The 27,188-nt window shown below is 42.0% G+C and overlaps 1 protein-coding gene across 1 annotated transcript in view; it reads left to right on the top strand.

Annotated features, from left to right (window-relative positions):
- Positions 1–27,188, top strand: part of prpf8 (pre-mRNA processing factor 8) — a 43,759-nt gene that overhangs the window by 9,093 nt on the left and 7,478 nt on the right. The window contains exons 8-36 of the mRNA XM_078422713.1: positions 1,370–1,475; positions 1,573–1,883; positions 2,594–2,783; positions 3,927–4,046; positions 4,676–4,810; positions 5,495–5,624; positions 5,827–6,023; positions 7,235–7,441; positions 8,580–8,743; positions 8,900–9,026; positions 9,739–9,931; positions 11,116–11,303; positions 12,022–12,260; positions 13,190–13,336; positions 15,210–15,420; positions 16,143–16,259; positions 16,910–17,157; positions 17,665–17,844; positions 17,930–18,065; positions 18,602–18,771; positions 19,273–19,402; positions 19,490–19,636; positions 19,916–20,076; positions 21,004–21,195; positions 21,807–22,044; positions 22,922–23,050; positions 24,204–24,317; positions 24,838–25,011; positions 25,798–25,991. Of these exons, the coding sequence (XP_078278839.1) occupies positions 1,370–1,475; positions 1,573–1,883; positions 2,594–2,783; positions 3,927–4,046; positions 4,676–4,810; positions 5,495–5,624; positions 5,827–6,023; positions 7,235–7,441; positions 8,580–8,743; positions 8,900–9,026; positions 9,739–9,931; positions 11,116–11,303; positions 12,022–12,260; positions 13,190–13,336; positions 15,210–15,420; positions 16,143–16,259; positions 16,910–17,157; positions 17,665–17,844; positions 17,930–18,065; positions 18,602–18,771; positions 19,273–19,402; positions 19,490–19,636; positions 19,916–20,076; positions 21,004–21,195; positions 21,807–22,044; positions 22,922–23,050; positions 24,204–24,317; positions 24,838–25,011; positions 25,798–25,991 (4,995 nt within the window). The remainder of the gene's footprint in view (positions 1–1,369; positions 1,476–1,572; positions 1,884–2,593; positions 2,784–3,926; positions 4,047–4,675; positions 4,811–5,494; positions 5,625–5,826; positions 6,024–7,234; positions 7,442–8,579; positions 8,744–8,899; positions 9,027–9,738; positions 9,932–11,115; positions 11,304–12,021; positions 12,261–13,189; positions 13,337–15,209; positions 15,421–16,142; positions 16,260–16,909; positions 17,158–17,664; positions 17,845–17,929; positions 18,066–18,601; positions 18,772–19,272; positions 19,403–19,489; positions 19,637–19,915; positions 20,077–21,003; positions 21,196–21,806; positions 22,045–22,921; positions 23,051–24,203; positions 24,318–24,837; positions 25,012–25,797; positions 25,992–27,188) is intronic.

Genomic DNA, 27,188 nt, shown 5'->3' on the forward strand with positions numbered 1-27,188 from the left:
ATTGCAGGGCTTTGTGCTGCAAATGTCCATGTATAGCAACACATGGAAAGCAGCAATGTCAGAAGTTCCCAAAGGCAGACAATTTACAAAAAAAACTTGTGCAATTGACACGTGCTGAAGCTTTTCTTCAGCTTCTCGAGTAATGTTGTTTTTTGTGGCAAAACTATGAATAATAATTGCATGGAACTGGTGTTTAAATGTGTTTTGTATCAGTAGTTGAATGTTTCCCCGTGTAGAACGATTCAAGGCAACAATTAATCTATTTTGTGATAAACAAGTAATATAGAAACAAACAGACATGTAAGTAGTAGAAAATATAACTGACTTGTAAAGTGTAGAAAATAAATTTTGAAAGTGCTTTATTCTACAATGCCAAGCATTCCATTTAGTAAAATAAGTTTATAACTAAACTTGCAAAGAAGAAAGATCTATATTTGTCTCAGCTGCTCACGCTGATCTCGGGATTGGAACTGTATTGTACAATTTGCTTTGGCAATCCTAAGAGCTAGGAAGTGGAAAATAAATAGGTTTTTCTTCGGATTTTAGATCCTTTGTGTGGACTGGGTTGTTGGGTGACATTGAGAGTTACCAGACAGTCCAGGGTCATATCTGGGGTGAATGGTTAAAAATGTTAGAACTTTATTAGTAATAAGAGTTTAGAAGAACGAGGGAGTGATCTTATTGAATGCACAAGATCCGTAAAAAGCTCGTCAGGGTAAATATTGATAGACAAGCAACTACAGGTTCTGGGATCTTGAGCGAAACAGAAAGTGCTGGAGGAACTCAGCAGGTCAGGCAGCATCAGGGGAGCAAGTGGACATTTCTGGATGGCCCTGGACAGGTGCCATTTCAGGTCGTGATCCTTCTTCGGGATAAACGGTGAGACGTTTTCACTTGTCGAAGCATCTCAAACAAGAGCACAAACTAAAAAGAAAAAGAGGAACCTACTTTAAAATGAGGTGTATAGCAATTTCCTCTTGCAGAGTGTAAGAAATCTCTGGAATTTTCATCTTTGGAGAGTTGTGTAGGCCAGATCACTGTTCTTAATGAGGTAGTTTTTTTAATGATAAGGGAAGTGTGGGCTATGTGGAACTGGCACAGAAGAGGTGTTGAGGGAGATCACCCATACTGAATGGCAGACAGGTTTGAGGGGCCAGGTGGCCTACCCGGCTCCTTTTTTCTTATATTGTGTTTTCTTACCATGTTTCCCCTGTGATAAACTAGCTGATCAATGTTCACTGCCTTGATAAAGATGAGTCATTTGAGTGGGATACAATATCGCCGGGTCTATTAAATTGGAGAGGATAATTGGAAAAGAAACTAACTCTTGATTTTTTGCCATTAATTTGACTTTGAATTTGGATTTTAGGTACCACACACCTAATGTTGTATTCATTAAAACTGAAGATCCCGATCTGCCAGCTTTCTACTTTGATCCATTGATCAACCCTATTTCTCACAGGCACTCCGTTAAGGTAATTGACTCTGTACAGTAGAAATTTTGCTGTCGCAATGCCAGTTGATGAGATGTAGTAAGCAGCGATTGTCGTGTGCATTTGTGTTTCATTGCAGAGTCAAGAGCCGTTACCCGAAGACGATGAGGAGTTTGAACTTCCTGATTGCGTGGAACCATTCCTGAAAGAGACCCCATTGTACTCTGATCACACTGCCAACGGCATCGCCTTGCTCTGGGCACCACGGCCGTTTAACCTGAGATCTGGTAAAACTAGGAGAGCACTTGACATCCCATTAGTTAAGAACTGGTATCGCGAGCACTGTCCAGCTGGGCAGCCCGTCAAAGTCCGAGTTTCATACCAGAAACTCCTGAAGTACTACGTACTGAATGCACTTAAACACAGGCCACCAAAAGCACAAAAGAAAAGGTAGGTGGATTTTGCATGAAACGATGAGAATCTGTTAATAGTCAAAACTCTTTTGGTAGAAAATTTATTAATTCATTGTGGAATCACACCTGGATTGTGAAGGGAGGCATCATAGCTTAGTTGACTGGGGGAACTAGAAGCATTTAGTTATTTAGCGATACAGCAAGGAAACAGTCCCTTTGGCCCACTGAGTCGATGCCAACGATCAATCACCTTGGCACACTGGCTCTACGTTATCCTGCTTTCCCATCCACTCCTTACGCACCAGGCGCAATTTTACAGCAATCAATTAACCTTCAAATCTGCACGTCTTTGGGATGTGGGAGGAGACCCATCCAGTCACAGGGAGAACAAACAAATTCCACACAGACAGTGCCAGAGGTCAGGATTGAACCCAAGTCTCTGGCGCTGTGAGCCAGTGGCTCTACCAACTGTATCGCTGTGCGGCCCCCAATTTCCATATTGGTAAACCACGTCACGTAACATTGAGCTTAAAGTGCGTTTGTTACGATGCACTATAATTTGGGTTATCCTATGTAAAGGATATACAAAGTGCCGGGGTAACTCAGCAGGTCAGGCAGTATCTCAGGAGAACATGGATTGTTGACGGTTCGGGTCGGGACCCATCTCATTGAAAGGATGTCAGACATTATGATGAGGAAGAATGGGTTTTTTCTTGAAATACATTTTTTTTTTTTTTTCCACATCAGGTACTTATTCCGTTCATTCAAGTCAACCAAATTTTTCCAGTCCACCAAACTAGACTGGGTGGAAGTAGGGCTACAAGTGTGCCGACAAGGATACAACATGCTGAATTTGTTGATCCACCGTAAGAATCTGAATTATTTGCATCTGGACTACAACTTCAACCTGAAGCCTGTGAAAACCCTCACCACTAAGGTATAAATCAGCACAAACTATTTCTGGTTCAGCAACAAACCTGAGGTGCAGTCATGTGTTGGGCAAGAAACTAGAAAATTAAATGTAATATTCGGCAGCATTATATTTTTATGATTTAAATATTAAAAGCCGTCAGAAATTCTGCTTGGTATTTTCTGATTTGATATCCTTTCATTTTAGGGGTAAACACTAAATATTAAACCAATCTTGGTAATATTGCAATGTTACTGGATGTTTGCAGTTCAGTGATCTTAAGACCTCAGCATTTTGCACAGAAGCTCCAGTTATTGGTAAATAATGAGGCGAAATAGGCTTTAATTTGCCAATGTCTGAATTCATTTGCAGAGGATATAATCTATTAGTTACAACAGTGACATGTATCGACAACAGAATCGAAAGATGAGATGCAAAGTGTTGGTTAATCTTGTTTTTAATTATGTAGCTTACTAAGTTAAATCATCTAAATTGATTTGAGCAAATTAAATAACCACTTTTATTCGGCCGTAGCATCTGGCATGTGTTTCAAGCAATAAGCCAGACTTGCATAAAATAACATTTTTCAAGAGGCTGTTTTTTCTCATGAGACAAGTTAAAATTAACACAGCACTATTTAAAGAATGAGAAAGGGCTTAAAATAAATCTATTCAACATAAAGATGTTGGATAGAGATATCAATGAAGAATGGTAATCAAACTGGAGGTGAAAAAGAAGGATGAGAGGAGATCTTATCGAAACGTATAAGATTATTAAGGGGTTGGACACGTTAGAGGCAGGAAACATGTTCCCAATGTTGGAAGTCCAGAACAAGGGGCCACAGTTTAAGAATAAGGGGTCGGCCATTTAGAACTGAGATGAGGAAAAACCTTTTCAGTCAGAGAGTTGTGAATCTGTGGAATTCTCTGCCTCAGAAGGCAGTGGAGGCCAATTCTCTGAATGCATTCAAGAGAGAGCTAGATAGAGCTCTTAAGGATAGCGGAGTCAGGGGGTATGGGGAGAAGGCAGGAACGGGGTACTGATTGAGAATGATCAGCCATGATCACATTGAATGGCGGTGCTGGCTCGAAGGGCCTCCTGCACCTATTGTCTATTGTCTATAAAAAGATGATTTTGAAGAGTATCTCACCTATGATTTCATTTTCACAGGAACGTAAAAAGTCAAGATTTGGAAACGCGTTCCATTTGTGCCGGGAGGTGCTCCGCTTGACGAAGCTTGTTGTTGACAGTCACGTTCAGTACAGGCTGGGGAACGTGGACGCTTTCCAGGTACAGCAAGCTTAAAAATAAGCTGACTGGGATCTTATAACTGAAAGGTTTAATTTTAAACTAACATTGATGCTATATTTTCTCAATCACCATGTTATTTCATTACATTGTAACTATCTTTTGTGCACCAATCTGTTACAAAAACAGTGGTAAAATCAGTGGTAAAATCAGTGATACCGGTTACCATTTGGTCAAGTTCAGTCAACTTTTAATCAAAACTGACTTGAGAGCAACCCATTGTTCAGACATGGGACTATTATATGCACACATTAAATTTGTAATTATATTTTAAGTGCAATATGTTGTAACTTAGTACAATGGATGGAATTCGATAGTCATTATCCACTTATCCATATGTTGGTACACTTGGACAACATGGAAGCATTAATACATATTAATTTTGCTATGTAAGAACTGAAGTGAAACTCTGGAAAAGGGGTAACTTAACATTTTGCTTTGCATTCTTTGCAGAACCGTCAGTTTTATGTAGTCGTGCAGCAACACCAAATATGGAGAATGTAAATGCTTTGTTACTTGTATTAAGGAATAGATTGAAGTTTATTTTGATTAGTACATTAATGAGACTCACAATCAGTGGAAGTGATTTTGGTTTATTTTCTCTGCTTCAGTTGTCAGATGGGTTGCAGTACATCTTTGCTCATGTGGGGCAATTGACAGGAATGTACAGGTACAAGTACAAGCTGATGAGGCAAATCCGAATGTGTAAAGATCTGAAGCATCTTATCTATTACAGATTTAACACGGTAAGCATGCAGTTTAAGCAATGATTTGCATCTACAGTTGTATATATGTCATATTCATACAGTTACGACTCATTCCTTTGTCTGAAGAAGGGTTCCAACCCAAAATGTCACCTATTTCCTTTCTCCAGACTTGCTGTCTGACCTGCTGAGTTACTCCAGCATTTTGTGTCCATTTTCGGTATTAACCTGCATCTGCAGTTCCTTCCTACTCGTTCCTTCAGTAGATAGGGAAATATTAATATTTTTATCTATTATACCATAATAGTTTTAATGCCGTTCTGACAGCACTTTTTATGGAAATATTGTATTCCTTCCACCTATACTTGCACGTTGGAAAAAGTATTACATATTAGTTGTGAACATAACTGTTTATGGTTTTAGTTCACTTCTGCAAGTCAGCTGAAGAAAGATTAAGAAGTCCCTTGTCCTTCTGAAAAGCCACATTTTCTATTGTATGATTGATTGCTCAACACAACGAAGTACAATATTGTAGGAAACTCAGGACATATTCGTACGATGCAGTGCAAGACTTTTTCAACTCTTGATCATGCATGCACAGGCTGCCCTGTGAGCACCACCTGTAGGGGGAGAAAAAGTATTCAAATGAAAGTGTACACTTCATGTGCTATAAAACGTGTCAATAATTTGCTGCTAATAAAGGCTATTCTCACTTTAATTTTTCAGGGGCCAGTTGGCAAGGGACCTGGCTGTGGCTTCTGGGCTGCGGGCTGGAGAGTGTGGCTTTTCTTCATGAGGGGAATAACTCCTCTGCTGGAGAGATGGTTGGGAAACTTGCTTGCCAGACAGTTTGAAGGTTAATAACATTATTGTCTTAAAAGATAATAGCTTTCCTGTAAATGTTTCAAACCTGTTTTTGAGTTTAATTTACTATCACCCTACTTAATGACTCAAAATAACATTTGTGAATTTTCTGCACTGTCAAATCTCAAAAGTAATGTATTTTGTTTTTCTTTTCTCTAAACCCTCCACTCCATCTCCAATCTTGCTCTGGTCAGGCCGTCATTCCAAGGGCGTGGCCAAGACTGTGACCAAACAGCGTGTGGAGTCTCACTTTGACCTGGAGTTAAGAGCCGCTGTTATGCACGATATTCTAGATATGATGCCTGAAGGAATCAAGCAAAACAAGGCCAGAACAATCTTGCAGCATCTGAGCGAGGCTTGGAGATGCTGGAAAGCAAACATCCCTTGGAAGGTACAAACTTGAATAGACGTCCATAATATTCATGAACAAAAATGTACTGCAGGAGGGCTGAGGGCCTGAGCTATAGGGAGAGTTCTACAAGCAGGCTAGGGCTTTATTCCTTGGAGTGCAGGAGGATGATGTGTGATTTTATAGAGGTGTAGAAGGTCATGATGGGAATAGGTAGAGGAGATGCACAGAGTCCTTTACTCGGATTAGCGGAATCAACAACCAGAGGACATAGATTAAAGGTGAGGGGAGAGATTTAATAGGAACCTGAGGGGCAACTTTTTCACAAAGCGCGTGGTGGGTATACGGAACGAGCTGCCAGAGGAGGCAGGTATTATAACAACATTTAAAAGACATTTGAACAGGTACATGGATAGGGGATCCATAATGGGGGATATGGGCAGGTGGGCCTAGTGTGGATGGGGCATGTTGGTCTGCATGGGCAAGTTGGGCCAAAGGGCCTGATTCCGTGTTGTATGGCTCTATGACAGCTCTCCAACAACACTTTGTTTTGATGATAAACTAAATATCTTGTCTGTTCAGGGTGTTGTGTGATTGACAGCAGTTGTCCTAGTTGTCATGTAAAGGTCAGAGATATACCTCATCTGAGCCTATTCCCATTGTTTCCTCAAGTTGTAAAAATCTGTGCTGTTCCAGGTTCATCACTTAAGGAAGGTGGACAAACTGTAATTATGAGTTTAGATTTTACTTTAGACTTTAGAGATATAGCATGGCAACAGGCCTTTCAGCCCACTGAGTCTGCACTGACCAGCGATCACCTTGTGCACTTGTACTATCCTACGCACGAGGGACAACATTTACAGAAGCCAATTAATTTTCAAACCTGTATGATTTATGGAGTGTGGGAGGAAACCAGAGCACCCAGAGAAAAACCACACGGTCACGTGGAGAACGTACAAACTCCGTACAGACAGCGCCTGTAATCAGGATTGAACCCGGGACCTGGTGCTAGAAGGCAGCAACTCTACCGTTGCGCCGATTCTAATAAACGCATTTTATAACCTTGTGTTTAAATGTGACATTTTTGACATTTATTTGAGCTTCTGGTCTTCCAAGGCTTGGAAATGCTTTTGAGTATCTGCAATAATTAATTATGATATTGACTTTTATTTTGAGTGGAATGTACATTCGTAGTTGGTTTAAAGTTTAAAATAATTTGCATTGTCGACTAAGATTTGATGCTGTTCTAATAGGTTCCGGGACTGCCAACTCCGATTGAGAACATGATCCTGCGGTACGTGAAAGCCAAGGCTGACTGGTGGACAAATACTGCTCATTACAACAGGGAGCGTATTCGCCGCGGTGCCACTGTTGACAAAACTGTTTGCAAAAAGAACCTGGGTCGCCTTACCAGGTTATACTTGAAGGCAGAACAAGAAAGACAACACAATTACCTGAAAGTGAGTTCTGCAACTGGTAGACTGTTAACTTTGCTTTGGTTTCGAGGTTTTCATGAACATCTTCAGTTTAGTTAATAATTTATATGAAAGACTTCATGTTCGCTCCTGTTGTTTTAAATAATTGAAGATGTTCCCCAAGTTCTTGCCTTGAATTAGCTTTGTTAATTCATTTTAATAGAGGAGGTAAAATAATCAGCAGTCATGAACTGTCCCTAGTTAATAAGGAAATACTGAGCAAAACACAAAGTACTGGAGGAACTCAGCAAGTCAGGCAACCTCTCTGGAGGAATTGGACCGGTGTCGTTTTGGGTCGCGACTCTTCTTCAGACTGATACTATAATTGGGGGGGGGGGGGGAGAGAAAGCTGGAAAAGAGAGGTGGGGACGGACAAAGCCTGGCAAGTGATAGGTGGATACAGGCAAGGGCAGTTTCGAGTGGCAGGTGTGTGGAGAAGGTGACAAAGGGTAGAGGTGAAATGGATGCCAGATGAGAGAAGAGTGGTATGTAAACCCAGGGGGGGGGGGATATAGAGAGGAAGGACAGGAGATGAAAAGGAAATGTGGGTCGGGGTGGAAAATGAGTACAAAGACGGAAAGAAAACTGGTTGAGTGGAGGGGAGAGGATAGAAGATCGCAGGAGTGCACTAGGATTGGAGGGGGTGGCAGGGAAATGATTGAATAAATGAAAAAGTTTATTGGCCAAGTATGTACACATACAAGAAATGTGCCTTGGTGCTCTGCTCGCAAGTAACAACACGAACATACAGTACAAAATTAAGAATAAAGCTTAAAACATTATGAATACAACATTACAGTTTAAACATGTGAGTGAAATAAGACCAGAGCAAAAAGAGACTACAGACTTTTAAAGTCTGAAAAGTCTTTAAAAGTCTGAAAAGGGGAAAGGTTAGGGGTTAGAAGTCAATGTTTGTGCCTCCAGCAACTTGTGTTTGCACGTGATTCCAGTATCTGTTGTTTCCATAGTAATTAAATACATGTAATTTTAGGTATGCGCTGGGCCAGATTTTGGTGAGCTATCAGCATACTATATTCTCTCTAAAGCCTCAATCATTTATGCTTAAAAGGTTTTATGCTTAATGAATTACTTAATAGTATCCAACTCCATTTGTGCCACATAGGATGGGCCGTACATCACTGCTGAAGAAGCCGTCGCCATCTACACCACCACGGTGCATTGGCTGGAGAGCAGACGCTTCTCACCGATTCCTTTCCCACCTCTGTCCTACAAACATGACACAAAGCTTCTGATCCTGGCTCTGGAGAGACTCAAGGAAGCCTACAGGTAAAGGTGTATGTGTGCGACCGAAAAGGCCATATTCAAAGGACCTTTCGCCATTGACACGGATTTGTCGTGTCTGTATTTGATCCGAGTGCGTTAAAAGGGGAGCGTTTTAAAATAAATTTACGTTTGCCCATGATGCTTTGCTCTTAATTTCAGTGTGAAATCAAGATTGAATCAGTCGCAGCGGGAGGAACTGGGTCTAATTGAGCAGGCTTATGATAACCCTCATGAAGCACTGTCCAGAATTAAGCGTCACTTGCTCACGCAGAGAGCATTTAAAGAGGTTCGTGCAAAGTCATGTTCAAAATCGTACTTGTGTTGTAAATATATGCAGTATAATTGTTGTCATTGCTGATTAATTTATGATACAGCAGAAGCAATTCTCATTGTTGCACTCCTTATAAGAATGCCTTTAAAAAAAAAACCTTTCCTCACTGATAGCTGGCAGAGGCGGTGGTTCAGGCAATGGGACAATTGCAACGTTTAAAAAGCAATTGGACAGATACATGGATAGGACAGGTTTAAAGGGATATGGGCCAAACACAGGCAGGTGGAACTAGTGTAGGAGGGACACGTTCATACGGTCATAAGTGATAGGAGTGGAATTAGGCCATTTGGCCCATCAAGTCTACTCAGCCGTTCAATCATGGCTGATCTATCTCTTCCTCCTAACCCCATTTTCCTGCCTTCTCTCCATAACGTCTGACACCTGTACTAATCAAGAATTTTTCTATCTCTGCCTTAAAAATATCCACTGACTTGGCCTCCACAGCCTTGTGTGGCACAGAATTCTACAGATTCACCACCTTCCAACTAAAGAAATTCCTCCTCACCTTCCTTTAATTCTGAGGCTGTGACCTCTAGTCGTAGACTCTCCCACGAGTGGAAACTTGCTCTCCGCATCCACTCTATCCAAGCCACACTGTTGGTCGGTGTAGGCAAGTTGGGTTGAAGGGGCTGTTTCCACGCTGTATAATTTTATGACTCTATGACAGGTTGGCATTGAATTTATGGATCTGTACAGCCATCTGGTGCCGGTTTACGATGTGGAGCCATTGGAGAAGATCACTGATGCTTACCTTGACCAGTACCTGTGGTACGAAGCTGACAAGCGGCGGTTATTCCCCCCGTGGATCAAGCCAGCTGATACCGAACCACCTCCCTCACTTGTATACAAGTGGTGCCAAGGTACGTTTGTACATTTTATAAAAGGCTTTGCGATTTGCTGTTTTTAGATTTCATCCGTTAAACATTAGTTTCATTTCCTTTATCCCATAAGTAACATAACGAATACATCTCGCCCTGTGTCACATTATCTGGAATAGTATTGGGTCATTTTAGCATTGGAACACTGTTATTGTTTTTGCTCTATTGTTTGTTTTTGTGTGTGTATATATGTATATATATATATATATATGTGTGTGTGTGTGTGTGTACTGTATATATATATATGCACACACTGAACCTTTTTTCTCGCTTATTATACTGTTTACAATTTCTGTTGTGCTGCTGGAAGTAACAATTTCATTGTTCTATCTGGGACATATGACAAAAACACTTGACATTTTTAAAATTCTTTTATTCCTTTAAATGTTGTAGATTTTATGCAAGCATGTTTTATGCTACCAATTTAGCAAATAGGAGAATCATTATTATTAAGCTATTTTCACCAGATTGAATTTTAAATGAAAAATGACCCGATAACAAAAGCAAAATACAATAGTCAGATTGGTTATTTGAATTTTTGGTTTTCACTCCTTTTCCAAAACACCATATTGAGCACAATTGTTTGCATTTGTAAATACAAAGTTATGTCATATATGTCCGTACATTGAAGAAGAAGTATGTTGTATATTCCAGTAGATTGTTTATATTTCATTTGTGGTACATTCATATGGTAGGCAATTATCTTTTTAGATGAACTCTCTGCTAAACTACATATTCCTTCTGGGGAAATGAAACAGCCATCTTTCAACTATGCAGCTTTAATACTATACATTTTAAAAGTCGACACAATTCATAATAGAAGGTAGCCACAAGATGCTGGAGTAACTCAGTGGGTCAGGCAGCATCTCTGGAGAGAAGGAATGGGTGACGTTTCGGGTCAAGACTCTTCTTCAGACTGATGTCAGGGGAGGGGGCCGGACCCCGCCTCCTCCCCTGACATCAGTCTGAAGAAGAGTCTTGACCCGAAACGTCACCCATTCCTTCTCTCCAGAGATGCTGCCTGACCTGCTGAGTTACTCCAGCATCTTGTGTCTACCTTCAATTTAAACCAGCATCTGCAGTTTTCTTTCCTTCAATTCATAATAGAGACGCGTGTTAAATGTTGGTTTGAAAAAGCATAATCATTCTATATTTGTGTACCACAGGTATCAACAATCTTCAGGATGTGTGGGAGACAGCTGATGGTGAATGCAACGTCATGTTGGAGTCACGGTTTGAAAAGATGTATGAGAAAATTGATCTGACTTTACTGAACAGATTGCTTCGTCTGATTGTGGATCACAACATTGCTGATTATATGACAGCTAAGAACAATGTTGTTATCAATTACAAGGTATACGTCATTCCCATTATGGCGATTATCCTTCGCTGGTATTTAAATATTGGCACATGCGTAACGGATTTTTGAAATATTTAGGTGGAGCAGTAACCTTCCATGTGTCATGTACGCTTTGTAAGAGTGGTTTAAAATGGTAGCAGTACCTTGACGGAAAAACAATTGCTCATACATTTTATCAGCGGGTCAGGCAGCATCTGTAGAGTGCATGACAGATGACAAACTACCTCTCTTTTCCCGTTTTCTCGCCAGTCTGAGGAAGGGTCCATTCAACAGACGCAGCCTGACCCGCTGAGATCCCCCCTCACTTTGAATATTGCCCGAGATCCCGTTGTCTGCTGTCCCCTGTGTCTCCATTTATCTAATGGAATATATTTTTTAACAAGAATTCAATTAATCAAACAATGTCTATAAGAACAGGGTGGAAATAATTTGTAGTTCCTGCTCCTTTGAATATAATAGATTTCTCATCCTATCAATCTGCTCATCCAGGCATGTTACAACTTAACAAGCTTCAACATAATATATGAACCTTATGGAGAAACATCAGTAACATAAAGTCAGACAAGTAAAGAATGTTTTCAAATATTTGGTGACTTTTTTGTAAGCTTTCAGAGGCAGTTTTATGTGAACTTGAAAGTGATTTACGATGCAAGTTAATTGAATCTGTCCCGAATATTGCTTAGAATGGATTTTATGTTTTTTCACATTAAAGGACATGAACCACACCAATTCCTATGGCATTATTCGAGGGCTGCAATTTGCCTCTTTCATTGTCCAGTACTATGGGCTGGTGTTGGATCTGCTGGTGTTGGGGCTGCATCGAGCCAGTGAAATGGCCGGCCCGCCACAAATGCCAAATGATTTCCTCAGTTATCAGGACGTTGCCACGGAAGTTGCTCATCCAGTCAGGCTGTTCTGCAGATACATTGAACGTATTCACATTTTCTTCAGGTAAGCAATATTCTTAACCTATAAAACTTAATCCAAGTGGATTAGCACTTTTCTTTTAAACAGTTGTGGAATTTACTGCCAAAATACAGCTTGCACATATTGTATTAAAAGAAATGGCAGTCCATTTTAAACTTGGCCGTTGATAATTACCAAATAATTTTCGAGCAACAGTTTTGTCTAGAGATATTGGTTAAATGTTTCTTGTCTTCATATCAATCCCTTCTCAAAATTGCCCCCATTACGATTAAGGCACATTTGGGTGTTGCAATGGGAATCTAAATAGTGGCGCTCGACACAAAATGCTGGAGTAACTCAGCGGGTCAGGCAACGTTTCTGGAGAAAATGGTTAGGTGATGTTTCGAATCGGGATCCTTCATCAGACAGTGGCGCCTGTGCGGGTCTCATCCAACTGGAGAAGCTAAGAGATTTGTGAGATATCATTGTCAGTCAGCAGAGCATGAACTTGCAGGGGTAGTTTGATTTCAAATATTGTAAGATATTATGGTAGTGGCACATAGACAGAAACAAGTGCAGGTTTCAGGCAAGCAGTGGCCAGTCTTTTACAAAATTACACTGTACATACCCGCACACATATTCACGAGACTAATAAGATAATTAATATATCACATGACGCAAATCACACCACCTGGTACTCCATTCTTAAAGGTACAGTTCCATTATATACACTACAGTCATCTTTTGCAATTAAATGCTTACTGTGCTTGGTGTTGTTCCAGTTAGTGTTAATAAAATGTAGATTTGAGCTTTGGCCTGAACTGCATGCTGAAGTAACTCGACAGGCAGCACCTCTGGAGAGAAGGAATGGGTGACGTTTCAGGTCGAGACCCTTTTGCTCCACTGCCAATGTCAGTCAGCAGGCTAATTAAAAGTATTTCTTCAAATGCATGTTTCACAATCTGTGCTTGCAGATTCACAGCTGATGAAGCCAGAGACCTGATTCAGCGCTACCTGACAGAACATCCTGATCCCAACAATGAGAACATTGTTGGATATAACAACAAGAAGTGTTGGCCGAGGGATGCGCGCATGAGGCTTATGAAGCATGATGTCAATCTGTAAGTGTCATGTTTAACATTGCTGCCTGGTGTTTTACCTGCTGCTTTTTATAACATTTTGCCAGGTCCTTCCTGAACAGTGTGGGACGTGACACTGTGAAAGCTTCAATAGAGAAATTAGATTTCCATAAAAATCCACTCTCAACAATTTTGCTGCTCTTTCTTCCCCTACCAGGTTTTTAAAAAACCCATTTAATTTTTATTTAAAAGTCAGGTTGGATTCTGCAGAGATGCATTTAGTGCAATACAGTGTGGGACGTGATGCCTCATAAATTATAACTTGTTCAAGTTTGATTTAATCTTGTCAAGACTCTTCTGGTCTGTTAATGGTTTGTTAGTTCAGGGAGTGCATTGTTATTGATGTGAATTGATAGAGGATATTATATCCACTTTGTTATGAACTTAAGAGTTTATATGATGGCACTCCAGTACAGTACGTCATTGAGCTGCTAGTTGATATGATGCACTAAGGTGCTACCTTCCTGATGAGCTCAATGTGAACAATCCCACCTTTACAAGTAGAAGAGCCGTTTTGCCACTGTTCCAGCAACATTGTCTTTTGGTCAGCATTGCCACTGGCAGATTAACCTGACATTGTCTTAATACATTTGCATACGGGGTTTTACTGCATGCATAAATAAGGCTGCAAAATCAACCCTTGTAGCTGTGATTGTTTTTCCTTGTTTTGGTTGTTAAGGGCAGGGTTGTGGAGTCGGAGTCGGAGCAATTTTGGTGCTGCTGGAGTCGGTAAAAAAGTACCGACTCCAACCTCAACATAAATTTCATGGACTACGCAAATCGGGGGAAAAATCCCTCTTTTTAAACATACCGCACACTTTATTTCCACCGAGAGAATGAGAAATCACATCAGTGCTGCCATCTGGTGGCAGAACGACGAGAAACGAAGCGTAAACAAACGCCGTCACCAGCTGATTTGCCCCCACCTGCTACTGAGTGAACATGTCTGGATAACTTCTCAATAGCCTGATGATGATTCATGTAGTTCTTATGAAATGCCATCTTGTGTAATGTCATCAGAGCAGATTTAGAATTATACCCAGGGGTATACCTAGTCATATACACAAGAAATCAAGGAGTCGGAGTCGGGTGTTTTGGTATCAACTCCACAACCTTGGTTAAGGGCATTTAATAGTTACAATTATCAGTTTTACTTTCCCTTTCTAGACTTTGCCAGAATATTTTATTGGACATACGGTCGAATAGAAAACATTAGGCGGAAATCTGCACTGTGAGCTCTTGGTATGAATTGTGGGTCAGTGGTGTTAACTTTGACCGAGAATAAGTTGAAACTCTCCGATAAAAGATTTGTGCTTGGGATGCGTTATGAAGATGTTTTCTACAAAAGCCCTTTTCCATTTGGAAGCATTAATTAAATATAAAACATAGTATAGCACAGGGTGGGCCCTTCAGTTCGAATGTCAATGCCAAACATAGTTCAACTAATCTCTGCCTGTACGTGATCAATATTCCTCCATTCCCTTATCTAAATATCGTTATCAACCCTACCTCCACCACCATCCCCGGGGGTACATTCCAAACACCCACTATTTTCTGTGTAAATAAAAATTGCCGCACACATCCCCTTTAAACGTTGTCCCTTTCACCTTAAAGCTATGCCAACTGGTCTTGAATTGATTGATTCATTGCAGTCACATCCCTGTTACATTAGGTGGCAGCACCACCACAGATTATTGGGACCAACTGTTGGAAGGAGTTCAGCTTGCCAGTGTAAATCAGATCTATTTGAAAGCTGCGATATTCAAAGTTTATGTTTGGTTAGTTATCGCAATTTTTTCGGGGTGGTTTGGTTCAGTCTCTGAAGTGCCTTTAATTGCTTGTATTCACCTTTTAGGGGTCGAGCAGTGTTTTGGGATATCAAGAATCGGCTGCCTCGGTCTGTCACCACCATTCAGTGGGAGAACAGCTTTGTATCTGTATATAGCAAGGACAATCCCAATTTGCTATTCAACATGTCGGGCTTCGAGTGCCGCATCCTTCCCAAATGCCGAACAAGCTATGAGGAATTCACGCACAAAGACGGAGTCTGGAACTTGCAAAATGAGGTATAATGCATAGTATATAGCCGCAAACACCACAGAGCCACTATTCTAGTAACTCACGCAACCCCAGAACTGTCTTTGTAAGCTACTCAAGCACCACTTCATTATATGTAGGAAGGAACTGCAGATGCTAGTTTAAACCGAAGATAGACACAAAATGCTGGAGTAACTCAGCGGGACAGGCAGCATCTCTGGAGAGAAAGAATGGGTGAAGTTGAAACGCCAAAACCCCAAATTTCTTCTTCTGAAGAAGAAGGGTCTCGACACAAAACGTCACCAATTCCTTCTCTCCAGAGATGCTGCCTGTCCCACTGAGTTACTCCAGCCTTTTGTGCCTATCTTCACTACTTCATTATAGCCTTGGTGTCAACTATGGTTGTTAAAATTCCACATGTAATCAGATAATAAGACCATGACATGGAGCAGAATTAGGCCATTTGGCCCATCGAGTCTGCTCCACCATTCTATCATGGTTGATCTATTTTTCTCTCAAGCCGATTCTCCTGCCTTCTCCCCCTAACCTGTGATGCCTTTACTAATCGAGATCCGATCAATCTTCACTTTCCAAAGTACTCACCGCCTCCGCTGCCACCTGTGTGTGTGGCAGCTAATTATTGGGATAAGCATCAAATTGAATATAAGCAAATAGCGCAAAGCGGGGCAGTGCGGTGCTGCAATTATGATGGGCTATACAAATGCAGATTCTTTCATAATTTGTATCCCAGGTCACCAAAGAGCGCACAGCACAATGCTTCCTCCGTGTGGATGATGAATCAATGCAGCGATTCCATAACAGAGTCCGACAGATCCTCATGGCTTCCGGTTCCACCACTTTCACCAAGGTATGGTTCCTTTGCAAAACAACACCAGCTGCATTGGACATTTTATCATTCAAAGTAATAATGGAGGTGTAAAATAATTTTAAGCCATGTTTTTAATAAAGTCTATGATTATTGTAGATTCAACAATAAAGAACCTACAGGAAATTCCCAAACCATTTTTTAGTTTAAGAGATGCAGCGCAGAAACAGGCCCCATGGACCACCTAGTCCACGCCGACCAGCGATCCCCGCACGTTTACACTGTCCTACACACGCAAGGGAAAATTTTACACTCATACCAAGCCAATTAACCTGTACGTCTTTGGAGTGTGTGAGGAAACCGAAGTTTTCTGAGAAAACCCACGCGGTCACAGGAAGAACGTACAAACTCCACACAGACAGCACCCGTAGTAAGGATCGAACTCGGGTCTCTGGCGCAACAGGGGCTATAAGGCAGCAACTACCGCTGCGCCACCGTGCTGCCCATTTTCGTTTGCACAGTTTACCACGCACAGTTGGGTCTGGTGAAAATGTAAGTTATTGAAAATTAGCAGGTGTAGCATTAGAAAGGTGTAGCATTTTCATAACAAGATATCACAACTGGAGGAAATCCCAACATGTGCTTCATTTGTTCACTTGGATCTTCCTGCTCCGATGTCTGTGCTTTCCTAGATTGTGAATAAGTGGAACACCGCACTGATCGGCTTGATGACCTATTTCCGTGAAGCAGTGGTCAACACTCAGGAACTGTTGGACCTGTTGGTGAAATGTGAAAACAAGATCCAGACACGTATTAAGATTGGTTTGAACTCCAAGATGCCAAGTCGTTTCCCTCCTGTGGTGTTCTATACCCCCAAGGAGCTCGGTGGTCTGGGAATGCTCTCAATGGGACATGTTCTCATCCCACAGTCTGATTTGAGGTACTATTAAGAGACTCACTTCTATTTCCGGAACTGAAATAAGCAGTGTATAATACTCTAATTAATTAAGTGTTGGATGATTTGTTGGTAGAAAACACAACCGTGTAATCACATTGTAACGATTCTCTCTGAAGGCTATGTTAGCAACTTAAATAGTAAACACAAGAACAGGCCCATCGGCCCACATCGTCTGCGCCGAACATGATGCCAAGTTCAATTAATCTCATCTGCTAGCACATGATCCATATCCTTCCATTCTCTGCATATACATGTGCCTACCTAAAAGTCTCTTCGACACCATTATCTATGGCAGCGTGTTCCAGGCCCCATCTACTCACCTTTTTAAAAAAACTTGCCCCATACAACTCTTTAAACTTTGCTCTCTCGCCTTGATGCTGTACCCTCTAGTCTCAAACATTTTTAACTATATCAAACATTTTTCAGAATTATAATTTGTACCGAAAGATTCAGACGTTTACTTTCCATTGCACCGTGTGCATTTTGCAGATGGTCCAAGCAGACAGATGTGGGCATCACTCATTTCCGATCAGGTATGAGTCACGAAGAGGACCAGCTGATTCCTAATCTCTATCGTTATATTCAGCCGTGGGAGAGCGAGTTCATTGATTCCCAGAGAGTGTGGGCAGAATATGCATTGAAACGGCAGGAGGCCATAGCACAAAATCGGTGAGTTTCATGTCATTTTAAACCATAATATTGACACGGTGCTATTTCTGATGCCTGACAAGCTTTTTTTTTAATACAATTTCAGGCGGTTAACTCTGGAAGATTTAGAAGACTCCTGGGACAGAGGCATTCCACGTATTAACACATTATTTCAAAAGGACAGGCACACTTTGGCTTATGATAAAGGCTGGAGAGTTAGAACTGATTTCAAACAGTACCAGGTGCGTCTTAATGATTATGTGGGATATTATAATCCTCGTCCCATATCTCTTTGTCTTCTGTGACCTCCTTGCATTAACATCACATAATCGTTCCACTATAAATGCTTTTATAAAGCCTGGCATCTGTACAGACAATTTACAAAACCAAACCTCTAATGGAAAACTACAGGCCTCAGTAGTTCTGTCCAGAAGCACATTTGAGGATGGGGCCTGCCGTTTTGGCACCATGTCTGATTGTTGTGTTTCTTATACTAGAATTGTGTATGCATGTTTTGTCTTCGTCCCCCTTTCATGTGCACAGGGATGGTTGTCATACCTGTACGGACACAGGCGGGTAAAATTATCACAAAACATGAAGTGCATCTCATGTGGCTGAGTTTACCATTACATTTGTGAATTTTAAGTCAATCTATAGTTAATTAACTTATAATCTTGCTTATTGCTGAATGTAGAATTGTCTGTGTTTTGGGTATTGATAGTTGGAGAAAAATGGTGTGTGTCGAATAATGAGTGTAACTGAGATATGTTGACCCCAGGTATTGAAGCAGAATCCTTTTTGGTGGACTCACCAAAGACATGATGGCAAGCTGTGGAACTTGAACAACTATCGGACAGACATGATCCAAGCACTTGGCGGTGTTGAAGGCATTCTGGAGCACACGCTCTTCAAGGGAACATACTTTCCAACGTGGGAGGGTTTATTCTGGTATATTTCCTTTTTTTCTTTTCAGCTCTATTATTTAGTATGTATGTTTGAGGAGCTTTGTTCATAGGTTACAGGGGCACAATTAGGCCACTCGGCCCATCAAGTCTACTTCGCCATTCAATCATGGCTGATCTATCTTTCCTTCTCAACCCCATTCTCCTGCCTTCTCGCCGTAGCCCCTGACACTCTTACTAATCAAGAATCTTTTGATCTCCGCCTTAAAAGTATCCATTGACTTGGCCTCCACAGCCTTCTGTGGCAATGAGTTCGACAGATTCACCACCCTCTGACTAAAGAAATCCCTCCATCTCCTTTCTAAAGGTCTGTCCTCTTACTCTGAGGCTAGGGTTTCTGGTCCTCGACTCTCCCACTAGCAGAAACATCCTCTCCACATCTTTGTGATCGTCTGATGAATTTCCATATGCAACTCTCGGTAAATAGAAATAATCCTCTCTCAATTTAAATATAAATGTTTGTTTTCTAAAAAAAATTGACTTAAAGGGAGAAGGCAAGCGGTTTTGAGGAATCCATGAAATGGAAGAAGCTGACTAATGCCCAGCGGTCTGGTTTGAACCAAATTCCCAACAGAAGATTCACTCTTTGGTGGTCGCCAACCATCAACAGAGCTAACGTAAGTGTCTGCGGTATTCTTGGATTATTGACGTTTGGTTGTGAACTGAGCTTTAAGAAATGAACTTCTTTTTTTTTTTGTCCTCAGGTGTACGTAGGTTTCCAGGTGCAGTTGGATTTGACAGGAATTTTCATGCATGGCAAAATACCCACCCTCAAGATTTCCTTGATCCAGATCTTCAGAGCCCATTTGTGGCAGAAGATTCATGAGAGCATTGTCATGGATCTTTGTCAGGTCAGTGTTTGGACCCTTCTGAAGTATTGGAATAGTTTTGGAATACTTGGAGTCTGAAAAAGAGTCTGAATAGGGTTGAACTTCCAATTTTTTTTTTCTGCTTCTGGTTTTGAAATTAAGGTTTGTGTTAATAACAGAATAGTATTTTAATACAGTTGAGCATGGAAATACACAAATGTGTTTAAATTAAAGGATAATGTTTCAGATTGTGTTGCTTCCAGTTTCTGGAGAATTACTTCATCGTGAAACTTGTGCTTTGAGATCCGTTCTTCTTCCTAGGTCTTTGATCAAGAGTTGGATGCTTTGGAGATTGAGACTGTACAGAAGGAGACCATCCACCCGAGGAAGTCTTACAAGATGAACTCTTCCTGTGCTGACATTCTCCTGTTCGCTTCGTACAAGTGGAATGTTTCCAGACCGTCGCTGCTCGCTGACTCTAAGTGAGCTCATTCCTCCATTTTACGAACATTTATATAAAAATGGGCCATTTACTAGCTCTTAGATCTATTCTGCCAATCAAGGAGATCGTGGCTGGTCTGTGACCCGACACCATTTTGTTCCTGTTGTCTCCTTATCCTTAAGAATGCATTAATTTCTGATGTAAAATTAACCATTTACCCAAATTCAATTGCCACTGTCATTTTCATATGCAGTAGGTTGGTCTGACTAATTTTTAGCTGTGGCCCAGATGCCAAATAATGGAAACAAATTTTATCTGGATTTACATTTTCCACTTAATTACTTGAGATATCTTTACTGTCCTGTCACCTCTTCGACTTTTAAATGTTTGGGAACCCAGTCCTTATTTCTTCAGTCTGAAGAAGGTTCTCGACCCAAAACGTCACCTATTCCTTTTGTCCAGAGATGCTGCCTGAGCTGCTAAGTTACCCCAGCATTTTATGTCTATCTTATTTCTTCTTTTTGACCTTACAGTGCTTGTGCTGTGAACCAGCCAGGGCTTTATGTAGTCGAGGCTTAACTGCTGCTCATTATATTCCAGTCCTCCTTGAAAGCCTCCTTGATTTATTTTTGTGCCTGCCCTTGGCAAGTACACAACCTCCAAAAATTCACGCAGGTTTGTCAATTATTGGATGATTGATGCTGCAGTTACACTTGCATTACATCAAGGTTACCAAGGTGTGAATATAGTTTATAAGTGACAGGAGCAGAATTAGGCCATTCGGCCCATCAAGTCCTCTCTTACATTCAATTATGGCCGATCTATCTTGCCCTCTCAACCCCATTCTCCTGCCTCTTCCCCGTAACCCCTGACACCCACACTAAGCAAAGTACTAATCAAAGTTTGTGTTTTTTGTCTTTGACTGGTTTGAATTACGTTGTATTTACTGAGATTTCTTCTTTATTAGAGATGTGATGGACAGCACGACTACTCAGAAATATTGGATAGACATTCAGCTGCGATGGGGCGACTATGACTCTCATGACATTGAGAGATACGCCAGGGCCAAGTTCCTGGACTACACAACAGACAACATGAGTATCTACCCGTCCCCGACTGGTGTGTTGATTGCCATCGATCTGGCCTACAACTTGCATAGGTATGTATTCACAAAATGCTGGAGCAACTCAGCGGGTCAGGCAGCATCTCAGGAGAGAAGGAATGGGTGACGTTTCGCGTCGAGACCCTTCTTCAGACTGATGTCAGGGGAGGGGGCGGGCGAGGAGCCCACTCCCTCCCCTGACATCAGTCTGAAGAAGGGTCTCGACATCAGTCTGAAGAAGGGTCTCGACCCGAAACGTCACCCATTCCTTCTCTCCTGAGATGCTGCCTGACCTGCTGAGTCATCGTCGTCGTCCCCCACTGAGCATTTTGTGATACCTTTGATTTGTACCAGCATCTGCAGTTGTTTTCCTACACTAGGTATGTATTCAGATTGTTGTGCAGCAAAATGTATTCCAAAGGCTAAACATGTAAGAATGTTATTATTCATTAAAGCTTGTCAGTTCAAAGTACTAAACTTCAGTTCATACGCCAGAACAAATGCTAGCTAAATATTTTTTATAAGGCCATTCTAAATCAATTGTCATAATATCAAGCAATAAATTTATGTATGTAATAAACGTTATGTCTTGCAGCGTTTATTTAGAGATTTCTATCCTGGAATTTCTTTTGCAAACATTACTCACGCCGCCCATTTTCATTTTGCAGTGCTTATGGTAACTGGTTTCCAGGCGCCAAGCCTTTGATCCAGCAAGCGATGGCAAAGATCATGAAGGCCAATCCTGCTCTGTATGTGTTGAGAGAACGTATTCGAAAGGGTCTGCAGCTGTACTCTTCTGAGCCAACTGAACCTTACCTTTCCTCACAGAATTATGGAGAACTCTTCTCCAACCAAATCATTTGGTTTGTGGACGATACCAATGTGTACCGGGTCACCATTCATAAGGTACAAAATTGAGAGGTTTAACAAGACTACTTAAGAGAAGCAGCCAGTGAGCTTGTTCAACTAAGACCTCAGTGGGATTGAGGAATGCACGGCCGGCATAGTGGCGCAGCGGTAGAGTTGTTGTGTATCCCCTGCAGATCACATCCCATTCCCTACATATCCCACTGTTAAAACTTCCACCAATTACCATTGGATGCTCCTTCAAATGCCAAGGCGCATTGGGCAGCACAGTGGTGCAGCGGTAGAGTTGCTGCCTCACAGCGCCAAAGACCCGGATCCTGACTACGGGTGATGTCTGATTGGGAGTGTGCGTTCTCCCTGTGACCACATGGGTTTTCTCCGGGTGCTCCGGTTTCCTCCCACATCCCAAAGACGTTCAGTTTTGTAGGTTAACTGGCTTCTGTACGTTGTCCATTGGGTGTGAGATAGATCTAGTGTACAAGTGATCTCTGGTTGGTGCTGACTCTGTGGTCCGAAGGGCCTGATTTCACACTGTACCTCTAACCTAAACTAAACCAAACTAAAACAAAATGCAATTTAGAAGAAAAGTCTAAACCCTGCCGAGTCCTCACTCGTAACAACTTCTTCAACTCCGCCCACTTCCATGTTGCTGGCCATGATTTCTTCTGGCCTTTCCTCGCCTCCAGTTTATTCTCCCCCCCCCCCCCCCCTACTTCCAGTCTGAAGGAGGATTCTGGCCAGAATCGTCACCTGCTCCTTCTCTCCAGAGATGCTGCCGATCCCGCTGAGTTACTCCAGCATTTTGTGTCTAATCTAAAAAAATGAATTTATATTGCTTTTTCTGTAATTTTTAACCTGTTTGCTTCTGTTGTATTAGTTTAATAATGTAATCCCCCATGATTGTGTTCTATCATAGACCTTTGAAGGTAACTTAACAACAAAGCCCATCAATGGAGCCATTTTCATTTTCAACCCCAGGACTGGACAGCTCTTCCTTAAAATCATTCACACCTCTGTTTGGGCCGGCCAGAAACGATTGGGCCAGGTAATATTTCCATGATGCTTTACACTCCTCCACTTTATCTGTACATACTTTTATGAAAATGACAATCTTGCATCTTTAATTTCACTCAAAGCCCTTTAGCGGTAACTAGACCAAGTGGACCCGTTGGGTCCAAACCTCTCCTGCATTGGTGCAGCACCCTCTCCTCTTCACTCTCCCCTCTTCACTCTCCCCTCTTCACTCTCCCCCTCCCCTTTCCCTCCCTCTCCCCCTTCCCTCTTCCCCTCCCCCCACTCCATCCCCCTCAACCCCTCTTCTCCCTCTCCCATCCCCACCCCCTCCCTCTCTCCCTAAGAGATAGGTTTAAACTTAAAACGTGAATAACTTTAAAAATGAAACTTCCTCCATTAACACCAAAGGGACGACGGTGAGTAAGGTGGGCCTAAAATTGTTGCGCTATCGTGTACCATTTTGGCATTCAGTCACAAACAAACATACAAACGAGAGTTTTAGTATATAGATAGCTTAAGTCAAATTTCAGTCCCATTTGACTTGAGAAGAACTGAATAAAAAGTATTTTTTGTCATGTCATTGTATCTTGTCATTCATGCAAAATGGTTATTCAGGTAAAAATGTTTCCACATGAATACCTCAAACTTATTGCCTTAGAACTGTCCACAGTTAGTTATTTCTAGTACAGTAAACCTTCCTTGAAATGGACACTGGGGGGAGGATGGTATCCATTATTGCCGATTGCTATAATCAGGTAAGGGATTCGCTGCAACCACCTAGCAGTCACTCTGTGAAACAACGAGTTGCTTTCAAATACAAAGTTCCTTTTGACAGCCAAAATGTAGTTTTGTTACAGCAAGCCAGAAATATTAAAGACTGTTTGTTACACTGTCTAATAGAGTTCAGTGCCCATGGAAGAGATTGCTTGTCAATATCAGCGCCTCGTCAGTATCGGGGGCCTCGTCGGTATCGGGCGCCTCGTCAGTATCGGGGGCCTCGTCGGTATCGGGCTCCTCGTCAGTATCGGGCGCCTCATCAATTTCAATGACCTCCACAGTGTAACTAGCAACTTCTTAAAGAGCGAGTCTGCCATAACTGAAATCGATTATAAAGAGGTCTGTAATAACAAGGCTTTTACTGTATTCACTTAATTTTAATGAATTGTTTTTAATTTATAATTCAGCTGGCAAAATGGAAGACTGCCGAAGAAGTGGCTGCCTTGATCCGATCACTTCCAGTTGAAGAGCAGCCCAAACAGATCATTGTTACAAGGAAGGGCATGTTAGATCCTCTGGAAGTAAGTAAACTTTACATTTCCAAGATTACATGTATCACAAGTAATATTTAAAACAAATGGCTATTTAAAAAGATCATGCTGAAAGATTAAAAAGATCATGCTGAATTCAATGTATTTAAACTGAGTTTTGATACAGAGGTGTTTCTAAAATTTGTGCCATCTCTCCATTATAAAGACGAACAGGTTTGTGTTAATTGGCTTGGTTTAATTGTAAATTGTCCCTCGTGTGTGCAGGACAGTGTAAGTGTACGGGGATCGCTGGTCGGTACGGACTCAGTGGGCTGAAGGGCCTGTTTCCGCTCTGCATCTAAACTAAACTCTCTGAGTCCCGTTGATAATTTAGAAAAAGTTGCACAAACTATTGCCTGTATGTCATGTGGCCGTTAATATTGATAAAAAACAGAATTATCTTACAATTATACGTGGTTTAAAGTGATGTTTATGGGCGTTTACATAGTTAAGAACTCCGCGGGCAATGCTTGAACTCTTGTGTATTAAGTGGGCATTTTTGTCTGTTTAGGTCCACTTGCTGGATTTCCCCAACATTGTGATCAAAGGCTCTGAGCTGCAGTTGCCTTTTCAAGCTTGCCTGAAGGTGGAGAAGTTTGGCGACCTAATCTTAAAGGCAACAGAACCACAGATGGTGCTGTTTAACCTGTATGATGACTGGCTGAAGACCATTTCATCCTATACTGTAAGTAAAGTAGTGTTTCAGTTCAGTTTGCATACACCAGTCAGGAGGACAGAAGAGTCCGCAGCATACTGAGACGCAATCATTTCATAAGTGGTAGGAGCAGAAATAGACCTTTCAGCCCAACAAGTCTACTCTGCCATTCAATCATGGCTGATCTATCGCTCAACCCCATTCTCCTGCCTTCCCATAACCCCGGACACCTGTACTAATCAAGAATCTATCAATCTCTACCTTACAAATATTCACTGGCGGTCTCCACAGCTATCTGTGGCAATGAATTCCACAGATTCACCACCCTCTGCCTAAAGAGATTCCTCCTCATCTTATTTCTAAAGGTACATCCTTTTAATCAGAGGCTATGGCTTCTGATACTAGGCTCTCCCACTAGTGGAAACATCCTCTCCACATCCACTCTATCCAGCCCTTTCACTATTCGGTAAGTTTCACTGAGGTGTGTGTCCCCATCCTTCTAAACGCGAGCGAGTACAGGCCCAGTGCCGTCAAACGTGCATCATATGCTAACTCAGTCATCACTGGGATCATCCTTGTAAACCTCTTCTGGGCCTTCTCCAATGCCAGCGCATCCTTCCTCAAATATGGGGCTCAAAACTACTCACAAAACTCAAAATGCAGTCAGACCAGTGCCCTATAAAGCCTCAGCATTACCTCCCTGTCTATAGGAATAGATAATCAAAAATATTTCAGTGCATTTGTTTATTTCAATTGTCTCCGATACATCTCTTGCCTTTATTTCTCTCCCCCTCCCCAATGGTGCGTGGTTTATAGGCATTCTCTCGTCTGATTCTGATTCTACGCGCACTCCACGTAAACAATGATCGTGCCAAGGTAATCCTGAAACCGGACAAGACCACAATCACGGAGCCTCATCACATCTGGCCAACGCTGACCGATGAAGAATGGATTAAAGTGGAAGTGCAGTTGAAAGATCTAATTCTGGCTGATTATGGCAAGAAAAACAAGTGAGTGATTTTGTGTGGTGAAACCATCCACACATACTGTTGAAATCGATTCAGCGTTACTCGTGGAAGAATTTGAACTTTCCATTTGAATATTGAGCAATTTGAAAATATGTTATTTTTTATTTGCCTGACACTTAAACATGTTAAGCATCACTGTAGTATGCTTCCACCTTGTTTCAAATGTCAGTTCGCAGATGTTTTATGTTGTTGGCACCCGTCCATCTGTGTGCGTTGATTGTGCGGCTTTGACGTTGTCCTGTTTTGAGGAGGGAACGTTTAATCTGTAGTTGCATTTCTTGCTGTGGCTGACTAGGCCTATCCTTGACAGGCAGACCCTCCCGCAGGTGCAGTTGCACCTGGCCCTTTGATTGGGGGAGTGTGCTGCTGTTGTCGTTGACCATTTTGTGCCTCATAAGTACCAGGAGCAGAATCATGCTATTCGGCCCATCAAGTCTATTCCCCCTTTCAATCATGGCTGATCTATCTCTCCCTCCTAACCCCCTTCTCCTGCCATCTCCCCATCACCCATGACGCCCTGGTGCTGGTGCCTGGCCTCCAGGGTCTTGAATCACGTGCTGCCCTGGTGCTTCATACCCACCTCCCCTTGTCTTCAGCAGCTGCTTCCCAGTTTTCCATGCCATTATTAAAATGTGTCATTTCTCTTTCAATCGTATCCTTGCAGCAAAGCTTCCGTCTTCCTTTTGGCCTCCGTGCATTGGCGATCTCCCCGTACTTGGGGGATGCGTCCATTTTCCATCCAGTGCACACGTCCAACCCAGCAGAGACGCTTCTGCTAGAGGATCACAGGGATGCTAGGCATGTTGGCAACGGAGAGGACAGATTAATTGGTGACTTTGTCCAGCCGAGTACAGTAAACCCTCACAATAATGGACCACGGGGGGGGGGGGAGATGGTGTGCACTTTTGCCGATTGTACTGCTATAAACGAGTACGTTTCACCCAAGACCGGGAGCGAAGAAATGGCATTAGGGGGCGAATAAACAAGTGGGAATTCAGAGTTCCCAGGCCCACACGCAGTGCGCCTTGACCAGAAATGTCACCCATTCCTTCTCTCCAGAGATGAGTTACTCCAGCGTTTTGTGTCTATCTGCGGCAGGGATGGGCCCGGTATGCACGCCGGTTTCATGCTGCTCTCTCTCTCCGCTCCCACACCTGGAAGCACGCTACGAGACACCAG

The sequence above is a fragment of the Rhinoraja longicauda genome, chromosome 26 (assembly GCF_053455715.1).
Source record: "Rhinoraja longicauda isolate Sanriku21f chromosome 26, sRhiLon1.1, whole genome shotgun sequence".
Classification (NCBI taxonomy): domain Eukaryota; kingdom Metazoa; phylum Chordata; class Chondrichthyes; order Rajiformes; family Arhynchobatidae; genus Rhinoraja; species Rhinoraja longicauda.